Source organism: Schistocerca serialis, chromosome 6 (assembly GCF_023864345.2).
Source record: "Schistocerca serialis cubense isolate TAMUIC-IGC-003099 chromosome 6, iqSchSeri2.2, whole genome shotgun sequence".
In the NCBI taxonomy this organism is placed as follows: domain Eukaryota; kingdom Metazoa; phylum Arthropoda; class Insecta; order Orthoptera; family Acrididae; genus Schistocerca; species Schistocerca serialis.
The window spans coordinates 132,653,192-132,677,737 of record NC_064643.1 but is presented as its reverse complement, the minus strand read 5'-3'; the positions used below and the strand labels follow the sequence as shown (position 1 = coordinate 132,677,737).

Here is a 24,546-nt window from a genome sequence, read left to right as displayed (position 1 = left end):
CCTTGCCCATTTCAATGTAACATGTCCAGTTACTTTCAAAAAGAAATATTCTCAAAACCGAATAAGACTTCCTTCAGAAGTAAAACATCTGAAGAAGAAAATGTTTATTACTTGGATAATATATAAAACGTTTCCAGGTACATCAACTGGAGACAACAACTAAACATGTCAAAAAGCCTATAAACAAGCACTGAATATATACACAAAGCAAATTATACAGCAAAAAATTGCTACCTCAAATAACATAAGCAAATCAGTATGGAACTGTGTAAATGAGAGAATCAGCAGAAAATCAGAGCCTAGTGTCAACAATATCCAACTAATGACTGATAATGTAAATATTTCAGATCCATATATGATCAGCAAGGTTTTTATACCAACCTTATAAATTCAGGTAACATGTGTGTGACCTTTGACACTGATGACAACATAACTCCTTACCAGGTACAAAAATCAGTGCTAATGTATGAAACAGATACAACTGAAGTAGAGAGAATCATAAATAAAATTCAAAACAAATTCTCTATGGGATGGGATGAAATCTCCTCCGTTACAATAAAACGAGGCAAACATTCACTCATACCTTTCTGGTCCACCTTTTCAATGAAAATTTCAATAAAAGTGTGTTTCCATCTGTATTAAAATATACAATAGTCAAGCCATTGCACAAAGAAGGTAGTATTGACAAAGTTGAAAACTACTGACCCATTAGCTTCATTCCAATCCTAAGAAAAGTATTAGAAAAGACTATTTTACTACTGTCAGAAAACTTTCCAGTCAAAGAAAAAGAGCTATGAGAAACCAAACATGGTTTTAGGAAAGGCTATTCAACATCATCTGCCATATGTGATGTAGTACATACGATACTTATGAAATTAGATGAAAAAGAAAATGTGGCATGTTTGTTCCTAGATTTATCACGTGCCTTTGACAAAGTATCTCATAAGCTGCTACTTGAGAAACTGGAAACTTATGGTATCACATGAATAGCCAAAAGTCTCATACAGTCATACCTAAAAGACAGATATCAGGTCACACAAGCCACATACAAAGTGGGCAACATTATTAAGAAGTACAGCTCCAGTCCAGCTATAGTAAGGTATGGTGTGCCCCAAAGGTCAGTTCTGGGTCCTTTATTGTTCATACTATATGTTAATGATCTGCCCACAGAATACAACAGCAAGATACTTAACTATGCGGATGACACAACCATTGTTAACTGGGGAACCAATGAGAATGATTTGGCCCAAAATTGTTCTGGTTTCTTATTTGGACTGAAGAATTACTTCAAAAATAAATCACTTAAACTTAAACATCAATAAAACAAATCTAATGGAACTTCAAATACACCACAAACAAGATAAAATGAAATGGAGTGTTGTGTCTGATAATGGTTCAGAGATAAAATTGAAAGATCAAACCGTCTTCCTTGGTGTAATATACCTAAAAACAAAGATGATGAGACTTACCAAACAAAAGCCCTGGCAGGTCGATAGACACACAAACAAACACAAACATACACACAAAATTCTAGCTTTCGCAACCAACGGTTGCTTCGTCAGGAAAGAGGGAAGGAGAGGGAAAGACGAAAGGATGTAGGTTTTAAGGGAGATCGTAAGGAGTCATTCCAATCCCGGGAGCAGAAAGACTTACCTTAGGGGGAAAAAAGGACGGGTATACACTCGCACACACACACATATCCATCCGCACATACATAGCCCTCGTCAAAGATTTACTGTCCTACACTCGTACTTTTACTTGTTTCCCTCTATTATATTCCTTGGTGTAATGTTAGACCAGCATCTCTCTTGGGTGCATCATATCGATTTCTTATGCCAAAAACTAAGCAAATAAATTTATGCAATGTGGACAATGTCACAATTTCTTAAATATGAGCAAATGCGTATAATCTACTATGCTTTAGTGTATCCATAACTCACATATGGAATTGAAGTACGGGGATGTGCTGCTGCCTAGCATGTAAACAGGGTATTCATCCTTAAAAAAAAGGCAGTTAGGATCATATGTAAGCTTAGATATAATGAGTCCTGCAAAGCAATTTTCAAAATTAAGAAACTACTAACACTCCCATCACTATATATTTATAGAACTGTTCAGCTGATGCTAAAATACAAGCAGTACAATCATCTAAATAGGGAAGTGCACATGTCCAATACTAGGAGGGATGATGATTATCACCTGGAAAGAAATGATAAAAAAAGTGCAGACAAGAGCCCCTATTACATGGGGATCAAATTTTGTAACAAACTTCCAAAAAAATTAAAAAGCTTAAGTGGAAGCTGCTTTGAAATTGCCTTGAAGGAGTTCCTCAGCAATAAGCGTTTTTATAGTATTAAGGAATTCCTCTCAGAGGAGTAGAACACTTTCATTTGTATAAGTAAGGTTTTGGAGACAATGCTGTAGGTTGGACATAGACCTGCAACCGGTAACAAGCGTCTGAGGAATTGGTGAACATCAACTGACAATGATTATTCCATTTGGCATCACACCAGAAGGTGTTCAGAAAGTGATTGATCTGGTTCTGCAAGATCATCCAATATCTCAGCAACACCTTGGGAGTAAGTTATGGACTTATAAACATAGTCTGTCAGAAGAACTGTATACAAGAAGTTTATGTCTTGACTGTGTCAAGGTAACCAGAAGCACCATCATGTAGAAATCTGTAGGGAACTTAAACAATTGCATCATAATGATCCAAACTTTCTTTTGATGCTTGTCCCTGTAACCCTGAAACCAAACAACAATTGTTGTAGTTCGAGAATCCTTCTTCACCTAGGCTAAAAAAAGGCTGACAAGTCAAGAGTAATATGAAGTTCTTGTTGATCTGTTTCATTTTTATATATATTTGGATTATTCAGAAAGAGTTCTTTCCTCCTGGTCAGGCAATCAGTTAAGTGTTGTACTGTGATGTTCTAAGATGTTTCAGGAATTACATAAGGAGAAAATGTCCTCAGAAGTGGTGTATAAATGACTAGGCACTCTACCAGGAAAATGCATGACAACATACAGAAGGAAATTTTGACTAAGAACAAGAAGATAGTCGTTCTGCATCAGCTGTGTCAGTGGTACAGCTGGGGGGTGTGTGGGGAGTGATCCACACCGGGTACCAGCTCCAGTGGGGTAACAGAACTTGCAACATCGTGTGGCATGATGCCCAAAAATATTTTTTAAATGTCTTATGGTTTGGATAGAACAATGAGCTGAGGACAAATATAAGACAATGCTGCTACAGTATCTGGAATGTGTTTAGGAGTTCAACCAAGAATTTGTGAATTTAAACCTAAGGTACTGCTTGTACCACTCTATTGATCTGTGCAGAAAGTGAGTTGACAAATTTCTATGAAAACTGATACACACACTGCGAAACCACGTGACTTATATCAGGTTATTTTGCTGTCTTCGGCCTCAGCAGTCTGATTAAAACCTCAGAAACAGAATTTACAACGATTGTAAAATGTTTAGTTCACAATTATAGTGATATTTTTGAAGAAGGGATCATAGTAGTAATTCCACATCTAAGAATATTTTCGCAAGCTGCCAAATTTCCAAAGTGAGGGTGGGGTGACAAGTTCAAACTCCATGCTGGGTGCCAAACTACCTACTTTGCTACTGTTGCATGTGAGATATGAGTTCTTCCTTTCCCAAAGATGAAATAAAGTTGAAGGGGAAAAAATTTGATACAATGAAGGAATTACAAGTGGAACTGCAGAGGATACTAAACATCCTATTTTAGAAGCAGCAGAAATGTTGGGATGGAGCTGATGCAGAATAAGATCTAGGTGAGACATAATAATTTTAGTTAAAATACTTTTGGAACTTTTGAATACCACTTTGTATAGACTTAATGCAACATACTGTGGCCTGTCTTCAAGAGAGACCCTGCGGGCCTGCCCCACAACGAGATCCAGTTCTTTGTGCAGTTTCTGCTGCACGTCTGGGTGGAGAACTAGGTACATCACAGCAAATGCCAATGTGTTGGACACTGATTCCGCACCAGCACCAAAGAGATCGAATACAGTGGCCACAAGTCCATCCTCTGAAAGAAAAAGAGAGAAGAAATAACTTTGGCACGATGTGCATTGGATTGCTGTCGCATCTGTTAAAAATGCCACAATTTTGACTAGTACTCACATGAATAGCATTAGAGCAACAGAGAGAAGTGCAGCCAAGAATAGTTTTCAGCTTAAAAGTGTGCACAATACTGTTTAGCATGTTTGTATGGTAAAAATGATAATGGCTTTACAGGCATGAAGTTTAGTGCTTTTCACACAAGATTCACTAACCTGTGAATGTAGGGTCCTTGGATGCATCCATCTCCCGCAGGTAAACGTCAATGAAATCTCGTGGATTGTCCACATCTAGAGTCTCCCTGTGCTGGTGCACTGCTTCCTGTTCACACACAAGACATCAGTTAAGTTGTAATGATAAGATAAAGTACATAGTTATTTTCTCTCTTTATGATGTTTAACCCTCGAATTGTCGCATGGGTGACATATGTCAGCCAGCGATTTCCTTTTTGTTGTGTTGTTGCCCATACGAGTTGTCCACAGATATGCATTTGTATAGCTTCGGAAAAGAGGAGGAGGAGGGGGGGGGGGTGCAGTCCCCTTTAAAGGTCAATATTTCATCATCTTTGTTTGAATATGTTACGGAGTATAAAAATAAGTGTATCCACATTGTGTGCTCTGACTGACAATTTTCAACCACATCACTATTGGTGTTGCCATTTCCATTTCTATTCTGACAAATAATTTATTTGTTATTCAGTGTTTAATGTCTATATTATTGGGTTTATACTTCATATTGTATAATATGCTTCACATTGCTTCACACAATACCCTTGTTGTTGTACTGTCACAAGAAGAATAAAGCTGTCCTTGTAATTTCTACGATGCACCATGACAGATTTATTGACAGTGATACAGGGGACATGAAAAAGCCTGAGATTGTACCATTTTACAACATGATAAAAGTTGGTGTGGATTTTCCTGACAAGCTGTCTCAAAAAATAAATAAATAAATAAAACAAATAAATAAATAAATAAATGATGAGGCTCAAAATACAAGGCACTGGGCTATGAAAGAGTTCTACAAGCCACTAAACTTAGCTGCAATAAATGCAATTTATATTTATAAATACAATAAAAATGAAGATCAAGCACTGAAGAGCACTACTGTCCTAACCAATCTTGCATGGGAACTTACAAGACCCTAAATAGACAGGTTGAGGACAACTGGTGTCTAGGCAGATCAGGAGGCATGAACTTTCACTGCTTGGAGTGGAAAAGAGTGTAAACAGGCTGCAAGGGGAAATAAAAGGAAAAAGAGGAAGATGTTATGAGTGAGTTAGATCTCGGGACAAATTAACAAGAAAGTGATGTATTACGTGTGATAGGCAGGCCTGCCGTGAACATTTGAAGGCACTTTGCATCAATTGTTTGGACAGTGCAGACTGAGTAATACATGTGTCAGGAAGTAATTTTGGAAATACTGGTTTAACTATTGTATTAGTGACGCTTACATACAAGTACTGCAGTACACAAACAACACTCATTATTCATTTTTACTGCAGTATAAGTTTATTTTTGTTTGTTTTCATTAAAATAAATAATGTGTGGACATTACAATAAACATAGAGTGTCACCTGTGGTGCTGAGTAATTATTAGTAGAATCTTACATTTTTTGTTTCATTTTTAAAACAACATTGAAAACAATGGTCGCTGACAACTGTCACCCATGTGACCAATAATGTAACAGAAATTCACGTTACTACTGCAGAATCTCTAATTGAACTTCTTTGCTTCAGTTCAGTAGTGATGTTTGCTGTGTGGTGTTTATGTATTTTCAGTATTTTTGTGGTCTTGGACAAATGTTTCATTTTAAAATGGTATGTGTTGTTTTCTCAACAGAATTTTATCAGGCATTGAACTTTTTTTAAAAATATTTATCGAAATGATTTTGATCACTATTTTATTCAATTAAATGATTTAAATGCAACTTTTTAAAATTTTTAACCCTCTGTTACATCACTTTAATCATCACGTTAAGGGTGGAATTAGACACCTGAGCTTAACCTACATCACTGTACAGATGGTTTTAAAAATTTGAACCCAACCCCAGTGACCTCACCCTGAAAGTGAAAAGCTGTGGTAGAACCAGCAGCCATGCCTACCTGTCTGTATCAGTGCTTACTCTGAGGTCAGCTGAGAGAGGTACAATCATAAGAGAATGTTTAAAAATGTGATGTCGTACATTTTAGCAATTTGACTTTACTTGACAGTGCTAAAAAATCACAACTGTCCAGCCTAATTCCAGACATACAGTAAGCCTAACTGAAAGGCACATTTGAATAATATTCCTCAAAAAAATGTGCACATTTATTTATTTATTTATTTTAGCCATCTTTCAGCACTAACATGCAATCGATGTCGTCAGAAGAGTTACAGCTATTTGTACATTATGTTTTACATACCAAAATATTACATAGTAAAAATATAGCAATGTTGTAAACTATTAGGTTACAACAGCCTCTACACCTAGATCCATACATAACAGTAAGCCATAATTTATCAGCATTAACATGCAATCAATGTTGTCAGAAGTATTATAGCTATTTGTACATTATGTTTCATATAACAAAAATATTACATGGAAAAAAGAAGACAGTGTTGTACCCTATTAGCTTATAGCTAGCTGCCTCTACATCCATAACTATACATAACAGTAAGCCTTATTTTATCAATAAATTAGATCATCTTTACAACTATTCTGAAATTCTTCTACGCTGTAGAAAGTATTTTTCTTCATCCAAACTTTGGTTTTAGTTTTGAAAATATCCATTGAAACCAATTGAGCCTGTACGGGTAAAGTGTTGAATAATTTTATGCCTATGTATTCATAGCTAGATTGGGTTTTCTTAAGCCTGGTTGTGGGTATATCAATCATATTTGTTTGTCGAGTACTGTGTTGATGAACTGATTTCCTTATAGTGTAGTGGTTTAAGTTTTCTTTTATGTTTAATAGGCAACAATATATGTAAAGAGATGGGACTGTGAGAATTTTTAAGTCTCTAAAATAAGGCCTACATGAGGTCTTGTTGTCAGTGATTCCGTAAAAACATCTAATTGCTTTCTTCTGCCAAGTGAAAATTTTTCTGGCTCCTGGAGAGTTACCCCATAAAAGAATGCCATATTGTAGATGGCAATGAAAGATGGCATAGTATGACTGAAGCAATAAATCTTGTGTAACACGTGTGTAGTTTGGCTAGTAGGTAGATGACTCGTGATAGCTTTCGACATAGATAATCTGTATGTGTCCCAAGTTAATTTTGAGTCAATGTGTATTCCTAGTAGTTTAACAGATAACTCCATGTTACTGTTTGATAAACTGAAGATTATCTTGACAGTCTTTTCATGGTTCATAGATAAGTCATTAGCTTTAAACCAGATATTAGATATTTTGAGACACTCTTCACTTTCCTCCTTCAATATGTTTATATCCTTTCCAGAATTAGCTAATGTTGTGTCATCAGCATAAAGGATAGATTTACAGGGTAAGTTATTCGGAAAGTCATTTACAAACAATATAAATAGTAGAGGGCCTAGCACTGAGCCCTGAGGAACACCTCGATTTATACCTACTCAAGTCTGTGACTGTTGGTCATTATGCTTTACTATTTGTTTTCTATTGCTGAGGTATGATTCAATTAGTGAGAGTTCCAAGTGTTTGATTCCATAGCAACACAGTTTATGTAATAATAATTTGTGGTTAACTGAGTCGAAAGCCTTACTCAAGTCAATTAGAATGGCTTCAGCAGATAATTCTGACTCAAATGCGCTTAGTACAAAAGAGATAAGGTTTTCAACTGCTTTGACTGTTGATTAGTTTGACCTGAATCCATACTGAGAATCATTTAATATATTATTGTCTGATAGGTGTATGCATATTTGCTGCAGTATGCAATGTTCTATTATTTTTGAGAGAATAGGCAGAAGTGAAATTGGTCTATAATTATTGATATAGGACTTGTCACCCTTTTTGTATAATGGTATGACAACTGTTTTTTTGAGACATTCTGGAAAGTGTCCACTCGAGAGCATCCAGTTTATCAGTATGCAAAGAGGATATGTTATGAGATCTACAACTTTTTTAATTACATAGTTTGACAGGCCAACACATCTTCAGATCTAGAGTATCCTAATTTAGAGGTTGCTTTAATTATATCAGTTACTTGTACTTCTCTCCATTTACAAGCTGACACTATGTTTGTAATGTTTTGTTGAAAATTTCTGCCAGATATGGGGTGAGAAATAGGTGTATGTGTTGAATTGGAATTCTGATTGCTGTGGGTTGGAAGGCTAAGATTGGCAGAGTTGACAAAAAAGTGATTAAAATCATCAGCAGTGACGTTAGTAGCATTTGTGTTGTCTTTGTAGTTTATATCCATACCTAGCTCTGCTTTTATTACTTTCCATGCAGCCTTACATTTATTGTGTGATTTTTTAATGAAATCACCATTTGCCTTACACTTGGCTATTTTAATTTCAGATCTATATTTTCTTTTCAGGTTTTTGTAAGTTTCTTTATCTACTGCTCCCTTTTTGACCTTATCGTGACAAGTAATTATCAATAGTCTCAGTTTTTGTAATTGGGGTGAAAACCACTTCTGTAAAGTTGAGTGGCTAGGTTTCCTAACTGTTTTGTTTTTTTGTTTTTTAACCAGTGGACAGCATGTGTGGAAGATTTCAGAAATGATTTTGAGGAATGTGCTGAAGGCTTCATCAACATTTCTGGAGGAATGTATAACAGTATTCCAATCTATAGACTTAAGTTCTTCTCTATACTTGCTAATATTTGTATCTGTAGATAGTCTGACACACTGAGTTTGTTCCTCATCTTCTTTTGGTTTTTTAGTAATTAGTTTCACCCATATACCTCTATGGTCTGACAGGTAATCGACATTAAATAAGCCTAGCTCAAAATCACATTTGTATACATTTGTTATTAGATTGTCAAGACAGGAGGAGTGCCTTTTAGCACAAAAGAGATTATAGGATCTTAACATGTTTACTAAGTTAACATTTCTGGCTGTCATTTTCCTAATGTCTATGTTTAGATCCCCAAAGATTAAAATTTTGTATTTAGTATATTTTTGTATACTGATCACAAGTTTTTCTAAACGTTCTATAAATTGTTTTACATTACTTTCAGGAGTGTGATATAAAGACACAGTTATGAGCTGTATACTAGGTATAATAAAAGCAGCTGCTTCAAAAACACCTTTAATGCATAGGTCACTAACTTCAATAACAGAAAACTTCAAGTCTAGCTCATTGCTAATATATATGGATGAACCCCCATAGGATTCACTGGGTCTGCAGAAGTATGTAGCTAATCTGAAACCTGATGGTACATACAGTTTTGTATCCTCTTCCTTTAACCAATGTTCGTTTATACATAAAATCATTCTTTTGTTACTTTTTAATAGTATACCAAGCTCATCAGCTTTATTTTTCAGAGACCTGACATTTAAGTGCAGAAATAAGATAGAGTTACTGTCACAGGAGGGGAGGAGTACAGTATTATGGGGCAATGGAAAACATTTAATTGTTTTTTCAGCCCTGGAATCTATGTTAGGTGGCGGTTGGACTTCCTTGGGATAAACCATAAAAAATCTTCATTTCTCTTTGGTAATTTTTTGGGTCTGTTTGAAACATGGTTGGAAGTTTGTTTCACTTTACTGACCACAAGTTTTATAGGAACATGTTTTCCCAAATCATTTGGTATCACTTCATCATGAGACAAAGATGATACTTTACATACTGTGACTGGTCTATTCTTTTCTGCTACTCTTGAAGGTGATGGAGGAGGAGCTGGTACTGTTTCTGCTGTTGGTGAAGTTGGTTTAGTTGCTGCTGGTGGAGGAGTTGTTTCTGCTATTACTGGTAATGGAGTTGGTTCTGCTACTGCTGGTGTGGGAGATGGTGCTGCTGCTATAGGAACTGGTTCTACTGCTGGAGGAGTTGTTTCTGCTGTTGCTGATGGTGTTTCTTTTGCTATTGCTGGTGCAGTAGTTTGTGCTGCTACTGCTGGTGAGGGAGATGGTGTTACTGCTGTAGGAGCTGGTTCTAATGCTGGAGGAGTTACTTCTGCTGTTACTGAACGTGGTTCTTCTGACACTGCTGTTGATTCTACTTCTGTTAGTATTGCTTCTTTAGGTCCTTCTGCTGCATTTTCTGTTACTGTATCTGATTCTGCATTCTTGATAGTGTGATCTGTGTGTTATTTGTTACAGAAGTCATTTCAGTAGCAATTAGTAGTAATTAAGTATTAAATTCTTATAGCAATCAAAAAAGAATGAGAAAATGAAATGTTTGGTATCAATTTGTAAGTCTAGAAATATTATAAATCTAAGTACCCTGATGTATTTTCCTGTCTGTATGTGAAGGGTATTTTCAGGAACTATTGTAGGGTTATTGACATGGTTTTCAGCAACAGATAGACTGATTCACTAAGAATGTGTGTATACACATGTTACCATTGCTACACCAGACAAGGTGTCTGGCCTATAATGGGACTATACCTGCGTGATCCTGGAGTTGTGTTACTGCTGATACAGCCACAATCAATCATACATCATGATACATCATCTACTTGTCTGCCCCCGGTAGCTGAGTGGTCAGCATGACAGAATGTCAATCCTACAGGCCCAGGTTCCATTCCCAGCTGGGTCGGAGATTTTCTCTGCTGAGGGACTGGGTGTTGTGTTGTCCTAATCATCATCATTTCATCTCCATCGACGCACAAGTTGCCAAAGTGGTGTCAAATAGAAAGACTAGGCAACCGGTCTACCCGACAGGAGCCCTAGTCGCACAATATTATTATTATCATCTACTTCTGTTATATTTCGTAACTTTTGCAAATGCTTATTTTTTCTATGTAAGATTACTGATTAATACCCATGTCTGGAGACCAATGTTTTTTATGTCATGTTATTTACTACCTTTTATTCTGAAAACCTTCCAAAGAAACTATCTTATATTCAAACTTAAGAAAATGTAGTTATATCCTGATGCATTTTTCTACATAAATGTTATCCATCATTAAGAATCATACACTTAGGCTGTGGTGATTGGTAGTGGCAGAGGGTCATGAGATGTGATGGAGAGAAGTAAAATTGTTACTCACCTGTAATGTTCCATTGTGGGATGTATTGTTTATGTTTCATGAAGTGAAGAGAAAGTGTTTCGTGGTTTTTTAAAAGTGAAGAATATATAGCAGAGTACTTTTATCTGGTGTTTCATTTTAAATAAGTTAATTTTATACCTGAAATATGTCACTTTAAGAAGTCAGCTAATGTTCATTGAAATTACTTAATGAAGGAGTTATGCCACAATACTGACGGTAAGAGGAAGAGCAACATATGGTCGTTAAAAATTTGCAAGACTCAGGAAGCCTCTCTGGGAGATATCCCATTTATTTTTTAGGACAATGAGCTACAACAAGAACATCAACTATGGCAGCAAACAGAAAGATGAGTATTGTTTTCGCTACTGAAATTCCAAACAGTGTTAGCAAAAACTGTTTTAGTTTCCATGTCCTACAATTAAGTTTAACCAATCCTGTGTCTGGAAATTTCTGACAGAACAGATATCTGAACTTTATTTTATCCGTTGTTTAACAATATTTCAATTATAGACATGGAAGGGCAGGGGTAACTTTTTCTTGATATGATGGCCACATAAGAGAGGTAGATGAAATGTGGACCACACATACAAAGAATTAATGTACAGAATGTAACTGAAAAAAATACTCAGCGGTATGAACGGAAATGACACTTTTATTCAAAGTCAGTACTGAAACTGAAGTCACCACAATTTATAATGTTCCCCTGGACATTATATAAGACAGGACATGGTATTAATAGTGTGTGAGACCATCATGGATGGCAATGCATGTTCTGCAGTGTGTTCTCATGCTGGCCACAAGGTTGTTAAGGAGTTCTTGTGGTAGGGCGTTCCACATCTCCACCAGTGCAGTTGACAGCTGCTAGATGGTCATTGGTGCACGTGGGCATGTTGCAATACTTCTCCAGAACGAATTTCACATGTTCTCGATGGGATTTAAGTCGGAGAAAAGCCAGGCCAGTCCACTTGCTGAGTACTCTCTCATTCCAAGGGCTCCTACTCTTGCACTGTTCAATCTGATTACACATTATGATCCATAAAAATGAAGTCAAGCAGAATGCACCCCCAAAAGATGCACACAGTGTCACAGTAATGTCATCCAGTGAGTGTACCGTGTTCAAAGATTTGTGATGGCGCCACAAGCATAGGGACTGGGTGGATGAAGAATAGGACTGCGTGGTCTCCTCAAATGGGAGTGGATACATATTGAGCAGTAATTCCAGGCATACTCATGTGGAGAGAGATGGCAACATGTAAGGCAGCAAGGAACATAACAGTTTTGGTGCTCCAGTTATACGGTTTGCGGAGGCAGAATATTGTATGGGCATACTGAAACCCAAACCTTTGAACATGGTACACTGAGCAGTTTATGTTATTGTGACACTGTAATTCATAATGCGGGTCTTTTCAGGGGTGCACTTGGTCCTGGATTCATTTTATGGATTACAGTGTCCGACCGCATTGAACAGCACTGGTGGAGGAGCTCACGGAACAAGAAGATATTCAGAAAAAGGGCAGGCCTGCCTTTCCCCCTGCTTGAATCCCATTGAGAACATGCAGGGTGCGTTACTGCAACACAACCGCGTGCACCGATGACCATCCAGCCACTGCCGACAGTGCTGGCGAAGAAATGTAACACCCAATAACAAGAATTCCTTGACAACACTGTGCCTAACATGGGAGTATATTGCAGAGTACACATTGCTGTCTGTGCTGATCACACATGATATAAGGAACAATGTCCTGCCTTTTGCAATGTCTAGGAGACCATTATAAATCACAGTGACTTCAGTGTCATTATAGTCTTCGAATGAAAGAGACATTTCTATTTGCGAATTTCTTTTTGTTACCTTCTGTACAGTACTGTGGCAGTCATTTCTAGGTAAGGTCAAAATTTCATTGAACTACCTTACTTGGTAGTGAAACATCATGTAAAAGCTACTTCCGTCCTTAAGTTTTGCATACCTGTCTTTAACTATGTGAAACCAGTGGAGGGTCCTAGTAACATAATAAATGGAATGATTAGTAGACTTGTCTTTTATTACTATCATGCAAAATTAACTTCTCCTGATTAGCATGAGGAGAGAGATTTTGTTTTGTGTGCCATTTGAGATAATGGATCATTTTAATTCAGTTGTTCACAGGCACAAAGATGGGATACCATACCTAGGTAAAGGAGCAACTTCACTGTAAAAGGTTGACAAGTTTTGATAATGAACTCGACTGCAACATCAAGTTAAATGGAGCAACATGTTCTTTGTAATAAAACACAGTCGTGTTAATTCCAACCTGCAAGAGACAAACTTACTAAATCAGTTAACTGCCAAGTTGCAAATAGAAAAGGAGGTGCCTAAATCTTCTGGGAAACTGAATTTGAAACGACAGGAAAAGCCTTCCTGATGGATTACTTTCCATCAGGTAGTAACACAGACGTAGAAAATTTCTGAAATGACAAAATTTCTTTCGATGATTGTAAATATTGTCTGATTCCCACTGTTACGTCATTTTCGACCAGTAGGTGACGTGTGTAAAATAAACTGTCTGTTATAAGTTTTACACTATCCAATCGCAAATATCTGAACATCCCTATGAAATATGGACCTGACCACTAAATGTCAAGAGAGGCGGACCCATTAGTACAAAAGGAGGCGTGGAGTACTATGTTCTCAGTAGCGAAGCAGTAACAGCAGAACAGGTAAGTCAGGAGACTCAGTGACTTTGAACATGGACTGGTTATGGAATGTCACCTGAGTAACAGGGACATTTCAACCATTCAAAGCTGCCACACTGACTGCTGCTGACTGTCAAGAGGAAACGTGTAGGAACAACCACAGCTACACCGAGACCAGGTAGATCTCGTGTACTAATGGACAGTGACCGTTAAGAATTGCGAAGTGTGGTCATAAAAGATTCACATGAAATTAGGGGAAGAAATCACTTGTGAGTTCCAAAGTGCTTCCAGCTGTTCAGCTAGCAGAGTTACAGTGCATAAAGAGTTAAAAAGATTGGGGTACAGTGATCAGCCAGTCCTCATAAGCCACACATTTCTGTAGTCAGTGTTAAGTGACACTTGAGGTAAAGAGCAAAGCTGTTGGACAACGGATGACTGCAAATGATGAATCTGGGGTAGTGAGTAACATTATACCCAATGGCAATCTGATGGTAGGGTTTGAGTATGACGAATACCTGGAGAATGTTACCTGCCATCATGTGTAGTGGTGTAGTGAAGTTCAGTTGAGAATGTGTTGTGGTATGGGTCATTTCTGGTGGTTAGGATATCGTCCCCCCATTGTACTTCAAAAAATGGTAAGTGCGCAAGGATATGAACACATTTTACAGTGTCAGATACTGTGTACAGCAATGGAACAGTTTGTAGATGATGATTGATTGTATCAATACTACAATTACCCTCTCATAAAGAGCATGTGTGGGCCAATGGTTTATGGACAACACAATTCCTGAAATGGACTGGCCTGCCCAGTCCTGACCCAAAGCCAGTGGAACACTTTTTGGATGAATTGGAGCTTCGACTTCGGTTCAAACCTGCGCCCTATATGACTATATCCTCTGGTTTCAGTGCTTGAGGAAGAATGCAATGCCATTCCTCAGATAGTGTCTCCAGCAGAATTCAAGCTGTCGAAAATGTTATGCACACAAGAAAAAAAAATCCTGTTTTTCCCAGATTTCCTGGTTAATAATACACTATACCCCTGGTGAAAATACACTGGGAGTGACAATATAATTTCCCTCAGATTTGTAAAGCTTATCAGTCCTTTCAATTGCAAAGGTTTTATACACCAGAGTAGAACTTCCTGGCACTTCAGGAAACGAAACCGGCAAAAAAACAACGCGTTTTGGAAACATATTTGATAAGCAGCAACATGTACACTGCATATTTTAGTGCTGCGAAAGTATAAATGCAAATACCACTAAATACAGCACGGTACCTTTCGAAGCACTGTTCCGTAATAGAGATTAAAATGCGTGATGGGCTTTTGTAAGTCAGTCATGTCACATGATCTCGCTAGCAAATTATAGCAGCATAGGGCACGTGATGCAGTGAGCTACTAGCAACATCACTGTTACGCAGTAAAAACACATAAATAGGAAAAGTTAATGGTTGAAATTAATATGCTTACAGTATAGCTGCAAGAAAAGTTAAGGTTTCACATATGCTATTGGTCGCCAAAAATTTTTTGCTGTTTTTTCCGGGGGTGTGGTCAGGCAGGATCCTAACAGCACAGCTTAAAACGCAGCAGCTGAATATTTCTGACATTTGTGAGAAGCACCATTTAAACCACCATTAGCAATGTCTTATAGCGAGGTGTTAGAAATCTCGGCAGTTGTGACGTCACGCTCATCGAAAGCAGTTTGTTGTAACGAAGTATTCCATAGTCTTCGTCCTAAAGCCTTGGACACATTTTCCTGTCGGCAACGCTTGTGTGCGCACTTTTTGTTGCTGTAAATGACGCATTTTCTTTGTAACTCAAGTTCATTTTGGTGTTATTCTCTAGTTTATGCTTTGTTACTGCAATGTTGTCCTAAAGCCTTTGACACAAATGTCGGCTAATGTTATGTATGCTCTGTGTTTTGTTGTTGTAAATGACACATTTTCTTTGCAACTAAAGTTTTATTTTGCTGTTACTCTCTCGTTTATGTTTCATTACGGCAGTGTTATTCTGCAATAGCGAGCTAAAGTACAGGGTGAGGCAGTGAAACGGCACTATTTCGATAGTGGTTGTCGGGCGCGGAGGGTGGTTGCGAGAGTGGGGGAAGTGACCTTGGGCGTCTAGAGTGGTGGAAGTTTCAGTAGCCATGGAGCGTTGGTCGAGTGCGCAACGTGCATATGCCGTAAAGGCATATTACAAAAACGCGGATAGTGTGGTTGGTGCTCAACGCGCCTTTCGTCGTGAATTCAACCTGCCGCCAGGGGCTCCCGTGCCATCAAGGAAAGCCATTCTCCTTTGGGTTAAAACCTTTGAAGCTACTGCTAGCACAACAAAGAAAAGAGGCGGCAGCACAAAAACAATCCGGACACCCGAGAACATTAATCGTGTGCGCGAAGCGTTGAGACGAAGTCCGTGAAAATCCGCGAGACGGCACAGCGCAGAACTTGGTCTCAGCAATCGATCAGTAAGACGGATTTTGAAGAGTGACCTTCACTATCATCCATACAAAATTCAGGTAGTGCAAGCCCTTAAACCTAATGACTACAATAACCGTATACGCTTTTGCCAGTCAATGCTTAACGTTATTGAACGAAATGAAGAAAGAGTGCATAACTTATGGATGAGTGATGAAGCCCACTTTCATCTTAGTGGGTACGTAAATAAGCAAAACTTCAGATATTGGTCCTCAGATAACCCGCACGAACTTCATGAAAAACCTCTCCATTCTGAAAAAGTAACAGTCTGGTGCGCAATGTCATCTCGTGGAATCGTGGGGCCCTATTTTTTTGAAGATGAAGATGGCAACACAGTGACGGTAAACTCTGGACGTTATGCTGACATGTTGACCATTTTTGTCTGCCTGGAATTGATCGACATGATCCAGATGCTGAAACACTCTTCCAGCAAGATGATGCAACAAGCCATACTGCTAATGTCTCAATGGAATTGCTCAGACTTGCATTTCCACGACGTCTAATCAGCAGGAATGGCGATTTCCCCTGGCCTGCCCGTTCACCAGATCTGACGGCACCAGACTTTTTTCTTTGGGGCTACCTCAAGTGCAAAGTCTTCCAGGAAAATCCACCAAGAACAAAAGAAGACCTGAAGGAGCGAATTCGACAGGAAATTAACAACATTCCAGTACAGATGCTACGAAACGTCATGGGACAATTTCATCTCAGGCTTAGACAATGTGTGCAAAACCAAGGACGACACCTCACTGACACCATATTTAAAAAATGATTGTTTTTAAGTTAAATCTTTAATTTCCACTCTTGTACTTGAGATCCATGTTCAACTATTATGATTTTACTTGTAAATAAATCTTTGGTGGTTTTACAAAATCGTGCCGTTTCACTGCCTCACCCTGTAGAATTCTTTGATAGAGTATCAGTTCTTGCCTGTCAAAATTACAAAAATTTAACTGAAAACTAAAACAATGAAAAATTCCCGAAACTCTAGAAAATTTCCAAGTTTTTCCAGGACGAAAAAATTCCCGAGTTTTTCTCGAATTTTCTGATTGACGTGGGGCGTACACACTGCCACATTAACGTTCACTAATAGATGTTCCTATACTTTTTTATCAAATAGTGTATATTTGCTCGCCATATGCTGGTGTGTGGCCTACTGCCGCTGGAAAATGGAATAATATATGAAACTGGCCAATCGTGGGAAATAAGAAATAGGTACAGTCGGTGGCGGAAATGTTGTCTTTACAGACGTTTTTGGTTGCTCGAGTCGTGCACGTAAAAATTAGCTCAAAGAGTGATTTGTCGCGAGTGCAGCCGCTCACCCGGATGAAGTCCTGGAGCTCAGTCCTGGTCTCGACCTCCCTGGTGTAGCCGGTGAGGCCGGGCGCCAGCTTCGTGAGGAAAGGCAGCATGCGCCTCAGCATGCTGCCCGTCGGATTGCCGGACCGGAACGTTTCGTTCACGCCTTCCAGCAGCTTCTTCAGGCGCGCGTCGTGCCTCTCGAAGCGCGATCCAGCCGCCACGGCCCACAGTACGTTCACCATGTGAATACCGAAGAGTTCAGTTACCTGAAAAGTTCAAGAGAGTCACCAAAGTGCAGATATTGTTCGCTAGGGACAGTGAAAATCCTTTAAAACAGCAGTTGTCTCCTCGGTCCTCCTAACAAGGAACCATATAAGTGCGAGGTCGCAAGTTCAAACTTCAGTACGGCTCATTTGAAAATGTTGTGTTACCAGTCGTGACAGGAAAAATATTAGCTGCTGATGACTCAACATGTGCAACAGGTCGACAGAAAATAAGAGTCCTGGTGCTGCAGGGATCAACCTTCTATGGGATTTATGTATTACACTTCACAAAATGGACATTATCAGCATTCAGGAAATGTTCAAAACAAACCATTAACTTGCACCATGGACACCGAATGAAAAAATGGCACGCCACAGTGACCACGAAGATCAGTGCCGTCGAGATTGTGGGCGAATTTCCTGAGATTTACGAACCGTACAGGTATCTACTCTTAAAGAATGCATGTAGAATCATATTGGTATAACAGGCTGATGAGAACTGATGGAATGTAATGGAATGAAATTGAATGAGATATAATTTGACGAGGAGCTTACTGTAAAATTGGCTATTCTATAAGGTGTGTGTTGTGGACTGGCAAAACAGCCAATCCACTGTGACGGGTAGCCGAAAGGCTGGCGTGAGGTCTGGAACAGGTAAAGTAATTATACTAGCAAAAAAAGTACGTAGCTGCTGGAATACTTAACTTTAATCCTTAATTGGTGAACATCGGTCTGACGGTACATGCATCACAAGATAAATAGCAAACGATAATGGCGCCTTGCTAGGTCTTAGCAAATGACGTAGCTGAAGGCTATGCTAACTATTGTCTCGGCAAATGAGAGCGTAATTTGTCAATGAACCATCGCTAGCAAAGTCGGTTGTACAACTGGGGTGAGTGCTAGGAAGTCTCTCTAGACCTGCCGTGTGGCGGCGCTCGGTCTGCAATCACTGACAGTGGCGACACGCGGGTCCGACGTATACTAACGGACCGCGGCCGATTTAAAGGCTGCCACCTAGCAAGTGTGGTGTCTGGCGGGGACACCACAGTGTGGCTGCAGATAGTGTGATAATATGTTGTATAGTTATGGAGAAAACAAACATCCAGACGCTGAATTTCACCAGTGGTTCTAGTTTATACGAATTGCAACGTCAAACACTTTACAAGAAGGGTAGTTTGCTCTAAAGGAGTATGAGTTTTAGATGTAGTTAAGCAATCAAGTAAAAGCACGTTATTTTGACCAGCTATTGGCCAAAAGCAGTGCTCGCACCATAGTTGTAGTTCTCTTACGCCCATTTTCCCACTCTTGTTCGCTGTGACATAAATATTCCCTACTGTCCTTGCACGATAATGCACACGAGAAAGAACTGTTGGTGGCAGAGCACCTTCAACTTGTCACAGCACAACAAATAACTTCCCAGCCAAATTACCATACAGATTAACAGTCGCCATAATTGTATGCGAAATGCGTTAATGATGTTAGTTGAACTTGATACAATTTTCTCAGTACCTCTATTTTACAGCGTTCCTTTCACATGCATTACCTCTTCAAATCCCAGCTGGTTGAAGATGATAACAAGTTCATTACTGAACTATGGAATAAATTTGTTCATCTCATCTACAAATTTTCAGGCCGACTTCGCACCAAATTGACTCAAAAACAAACTCCGTCCCAACAGGCCTTGGATGGCCTAACGGTACCGACCAGACGCCGTGTCATCCTCAGCCCACAGGCGTCACTGGTTGCGTATATGAAGGGGCATGTGGTCAGCACACTGCTCTCCCGGCCGTATGTCAGTTTGCGAGACCGGAGCCGCTACTTCTCAATCAAGTGGCTCCTCAGTTTGCCTCACGAGGACTGAGTGAACTCCACTTGCCAACAGCGCTCGGCAGATCGGATGGTTACCCATCCAAGTGCTAGCCCAGCGTGGCAGTGCTTAACTTTGGTGATCTGACGGGAACCGGTGTTATCACTGCGGAAAGGCCGTTAGCGCACGAAACTGACACTTTGTTTAAAATTTAGTTATCTTATGTTTTCCAATTCTGTAGCACTGTTTGAAGTTAGGCAAGCATCCACTGCTTCTCTTGAAATCACTGTAATCTATGTCACGCGCAATTTGGCATATGTAACGCAGACGTTCACTATCGTGCACATCCTGTGAACTGGTCGAGCATCGTTGAAACTTGCAAGCGCCAGTTTTTTGTAACAAGTCCGCCTTGTCCTCCACTGAATATTCGTAAATTTTGTTATGCACTACAGACTACACGGTCACATTACTGCGGATTTATCTGAAATCTGTTAGTAATTATTTTTCTGCTATGCTTCAGATGATCTTCCACGTACGTACGAGGGGGGGGGGGGGGGGGGGGGGACGCGAAAATAACAGGTATTGGGCTGCCGTGGGGAGGGAGAGTGGGGGAACCCATTGTTCGACCAAGTGTCGGTTACGGTCACGCCATCTGAGTCAGTGTGCGAAGTTGTGTCGCTGTGAGTGCATCGGTTCGTCAGTGAGAGCATTTTTTAGTAAAACAACTTTTTCCATTTCGGCGAAAACGTGATTTCAGATTGTCGTGAGGGACGCGCGGCTGTGAATTTGTTTCCTGTGGGGAAATCGGCCGCGGAAAAAGTGGAGAAATGTCAATTGAAGACCAATCCCATTTTGGGCGCCCCTCAACGTCAAGAGTGACGAAAACGTCGACAAAATCAATGCCCTCGTTCGAGTAGACCGTCGCTGAACCATTGATCAACTCTGTGAGATGTCTGAAAAATCACAGAGTTCTATTCAGAGGAGTTTACCCGAAGATTTGAACATGAGAAGGGTTTCAGCGAAATTTGTCCCTCACCATCTCACAGATGAGCAAAGGAAGCGTCGACTGATGGCGTGTTTTGAGCTCCAAAATCAGCTCAAAGAGGACCCTGAATTTTTTTTACAGGGTGATTACTGGTGATGTATCGTCGTGCTATGGGTACGATCCCGAAACAAAGCAGCAGTCAAGCCAGTGGGAGACAAGGGGGTCTCCTCTTTCCAAAAAAGCTCGCCAAGTGAACTCAAACATCGAGACAATGTTCATTTACTTCTTCGATTGCAAAGGTATTGTGCAGGCGGAGTTCGTTCCCCCAGGTCAAACTGTCAACCAGGAGTACTACTTGGAGGTTTTGAAAAGATTAAAGTAGAGTATCCGGAAGAAAAGGGCAGATCTGTGGCGCAACGGCAACTGGTTCTTCCATCATGACAACGCACCGACCCACACCAACCTCTCTGTAACACAGTTTTTTTATCAAAAACGGCGTGACACCGATTGTCTATCTCCCCTACTCACTGGATCTAGCCTCCTGTGATTTCGTTTTGTTCCCTGGACTCAAATGCGATATGAAAGGAAAGCGTTTTGTCACTGTGGAAGAGGTAAAACAGGAATCGCTGGAAGGCATAAAGAACATCACAATTAGTGAATTTAAAAACTGTTTCGAACAATGGAAGGATCATTTGAAGAAGTGTGTTGGGTCAGTGGAGTGTAAAAATATTGAGAAATAAAGACGTTACGACAAATTTCCCGATTTTTGGGTACCCCTTGTAATTGTTTAGTACTCGCTCCTTGAACAACTATTATCCTTTACTATGTTTTACTAGCGATGGGATTTGTGGCTCCCTCTCCAAGAAGGATGATGAACTACATGCCTCGACACCTATTTCAATATCACTATCACTTGTGAAGCACGTATCATATCATTGTCCTCCTCATGCACATTGTCCAGACAGTCGAGCAAATTCGACAGCACACATTCCACGACTCACCCAGTACGAACGCTAATATTTCTTCTGCAACTTCTTTCTCACTGTGTGGAATTCCTTGGATTTCAGCAACTGTTTTAGGTCGCTCGCTGGTGTGGGATGGGAACAATGTCACCTTGCAGGGAGGTGGTAAATTGATGCCACCGCTAGAGTCCTGCAGGGGTGTTGGATGTTGAGGTCTGTGGAAATAATATAGGTGGAAGAAATGCAATCTATATGGGTGAGGAAGGAAGTCACAGGGGATGGAATGATTAGGTCAGATATAGATAAGGTAATGGTAAGGTTTTGGAAAAAGAGGGAAAAATAAAGTGTTCAGTGGGAGTATTGTATAAGGATCATGGCTGAACAGGGCTGTTCTCGTAGTGGCCAACTGAAACTCTGCTGCTGGCCAGAGGAAGTGGGTTATCTGTCTGGTGGGAGATACAGGGAGAGGTTTGGATGTTGTGAAAGAGTTGGTGGAAAGTTTCATTAAGGAGAAATGCATGGACTTTGTGTTGGGATAGGGTATGCATTAAAAATGTTTATTGCTGGGGAGGGAGCGGATTTTGTAGTGCTGTCACACCATTATAAGGGATAAGATTGGTGTGTGTGGACGAGGTGCAAAGAGGTTCAGACAAGGGTGTCAAGGCAGGTGAACACGAAATACACCTGGTTGTGAGAGTAGGTAGCTTGAGTATTGAGATGGAAGTTGGAGCAGGCAGCAAAGGAGATTTGTTGGTGAGTGTGTGGATGTTGGAATGGAGGAATGTTTTGGAGGACAACTGTAATGAATTTGATAATACACTCCTGGAAATTGAAATAAGAACACCGTGAATTCATTGTCCCAGGAAGGGGAAACTTTATTGACACATTCCTGGGGTCAGATACATCACATGATCACACTGACAGAACCACAGGCACATAGACACAGGCAACAGAGAATGCACAATGTCGACACTTGTACAGTGTATATCCACCTTTCGCAGCAATGCAGGCTGCTATTCTCCCATGGAGACGACCGTAGAGATGCTGGATGTAGTCCTGTGGAACGGCTTGCCATACCATTTCCACCTGGCGCCTCAGTTGGACCAGCGTTCGTGCTGGAAGTGCAGACCGCGTGAGACGACGCTTCATCCAGTCCCAAACATGCTCAATGGGGGAGAGATCCGGAGATCTTGCTGGCCAGGGTAGTTGACTTACACCTTCTAGAGCACGTTGGGTGGCACGGGATACATGCGGACGTGCATTGTCCTGTTGGAACACCAAGTTCCCTTGCCGGTCTAGGAATGGTAGAACGATGGGTTCGATGACGGTTTGGATGTACTGTGCACTATTCAGTGTCCCCACGACGATCACCAGTGGTGTACGGCCAGTGTAGGAGATCGCTCCCCACACCATGATGCCGGGTGTTGGCCCTGTGTGCCTCGGTCGTATGCAGTCCTGATTGTGGCGCTCACCTGCACGGCGCCAAACACGCATACGACCATCATTGGCACCAAGGCAGAAGCGACTCTCATCGCTGAAGACGACACGTCTCCATTCGTCCCTCCTTTCACGCCTGTCGCGACACTACTGGAGGCGGGCTGCACGATGTTGGGGCGTGAGCGGAAGACGGCCTAACGGTGTGCGGGACCGTAGCAGAGCTTCATGGAGACGGTTGCGAATGGTCCTCGCCGATACCCCAGGAGCAACAGTGTCCCTAATTTGCTGGGAAGTGGCGGTGCGGTCCCCTACGGCACTGCGTAGGATCCTACGGTCTTGGCGTGCATCCGTGCGTCGCTGCGGTCCGGTCCCAGGTCGACGGGCACGTGCACCTTCCGCCGACCACTGGCGACAACATCGATGTACTGTGGAGACCTCACGCCCCACGTGTTGAGCAATTCGGCGGTACGTCCACCCGGCCTCCCACATTCCCACTATATGCCCTCGCTCAAAGTCCGTCAACTGCACATACGGTTCACGTCCACGCTGTCGCGGCATGCTACCAGTGTTAAAGACTGCGATGGAGCTCCGTATGCCACGGCAAACTGGCTGACACTGACGGCGACGGTGCACAAATGCTGCGCAGCTAGCGCCATTCGACGGCCAACACCGCGGTTCCTGGTGTGTCCGCTGTGCCGTGCGTGTGATCATTGCTTGTACAGCCCTCTCGCAGTGTCCGGAGCAAGTATGGTGAGTCTGACACACCGGTGTCAATGTGTTCTTTTTTCCATTTCCAGGAGTGTATTTTCGGCAGAGGGACTTGGCCAGAGGAAATTTTTGAGGTGAATGGGGCTATCAACGAGATAGCGACAGGGAAAGTGAGCTCAGGTCTGGTAGGTTGTGACTTACCTTTGCATTGCTTAGAGTAGCTGGGGTCGGAGTCATTGCAGGTGTTACAGGTAGGAGAGGATGCTAGGTTAGGGCACTGTTTAAGAAAATAGCAGCCTTTGCCGTGTGGACAGGTAGGTGTGTTTTTACAATTTGCAGTAAGTTGTGGTAGATCATGGCACCCTTTTAAAGGAAAGGGTCTATGGTGACGGCAAATTCAGGGAAGAAATGAACAAGATGAGTCGAGCCACAGTTATTATTGATCTGTAGGCAGACTCTTTTCTTTCTTTCTTGTGATTTCATTCCCCTACCCCATATGGGCAGAGGAGCGCTGGAAGCGGCATAATCCTCTCCTTTTCAGCTGAGTGATATTACAGTGAAATAAAAAGAGGAAACTAAACGTAAAAAAGCAGAAAAAGGGCGACGTAAAAACACATTAAGTGGAGACAATGGGAGTCAAAATATACATTGACACGGGGACATTCATTGGGAGACAGTTTAAAAAAAAGCTGACATAAAGTTAAAAGAACACAGTTGGCGAGCCATGGGGCACT

The 24,546-nt window shown here is 40.7% G+C and overlaps 1 protein-coding gene across 1 annotated transcript in view; it reads right to left on the bottom strand.

Moving 5' to 3' along the window:
* The window catches only part of LOC126484357 (methyl farnesoate epoxidase-like), a 204,519-nt gene that overhangs the window by 12,455 nt on the left and 167,518 nt on the right, over positions 1-24,546 (bottom strand). Inside the window, exons 5-7 of the mRNA XM_050107827.1 lie at positions 17,671-17,916; positions 4,305-4,410; positions 3,877-4,057 (exon numbers count right to left, since the gene is read on the bottom strand). Coding sequence (XP_049963784.1) covers positions 3,877-4,057; positions 4,305-4,410; positions 17,671-17,916 — 533 coding nt within the window. The remainder of the gene's footprint in view (positions 1-3,876; positions 4,058-4,304; positions 4,411-17,670; positions 17,917-24,546) is intronic.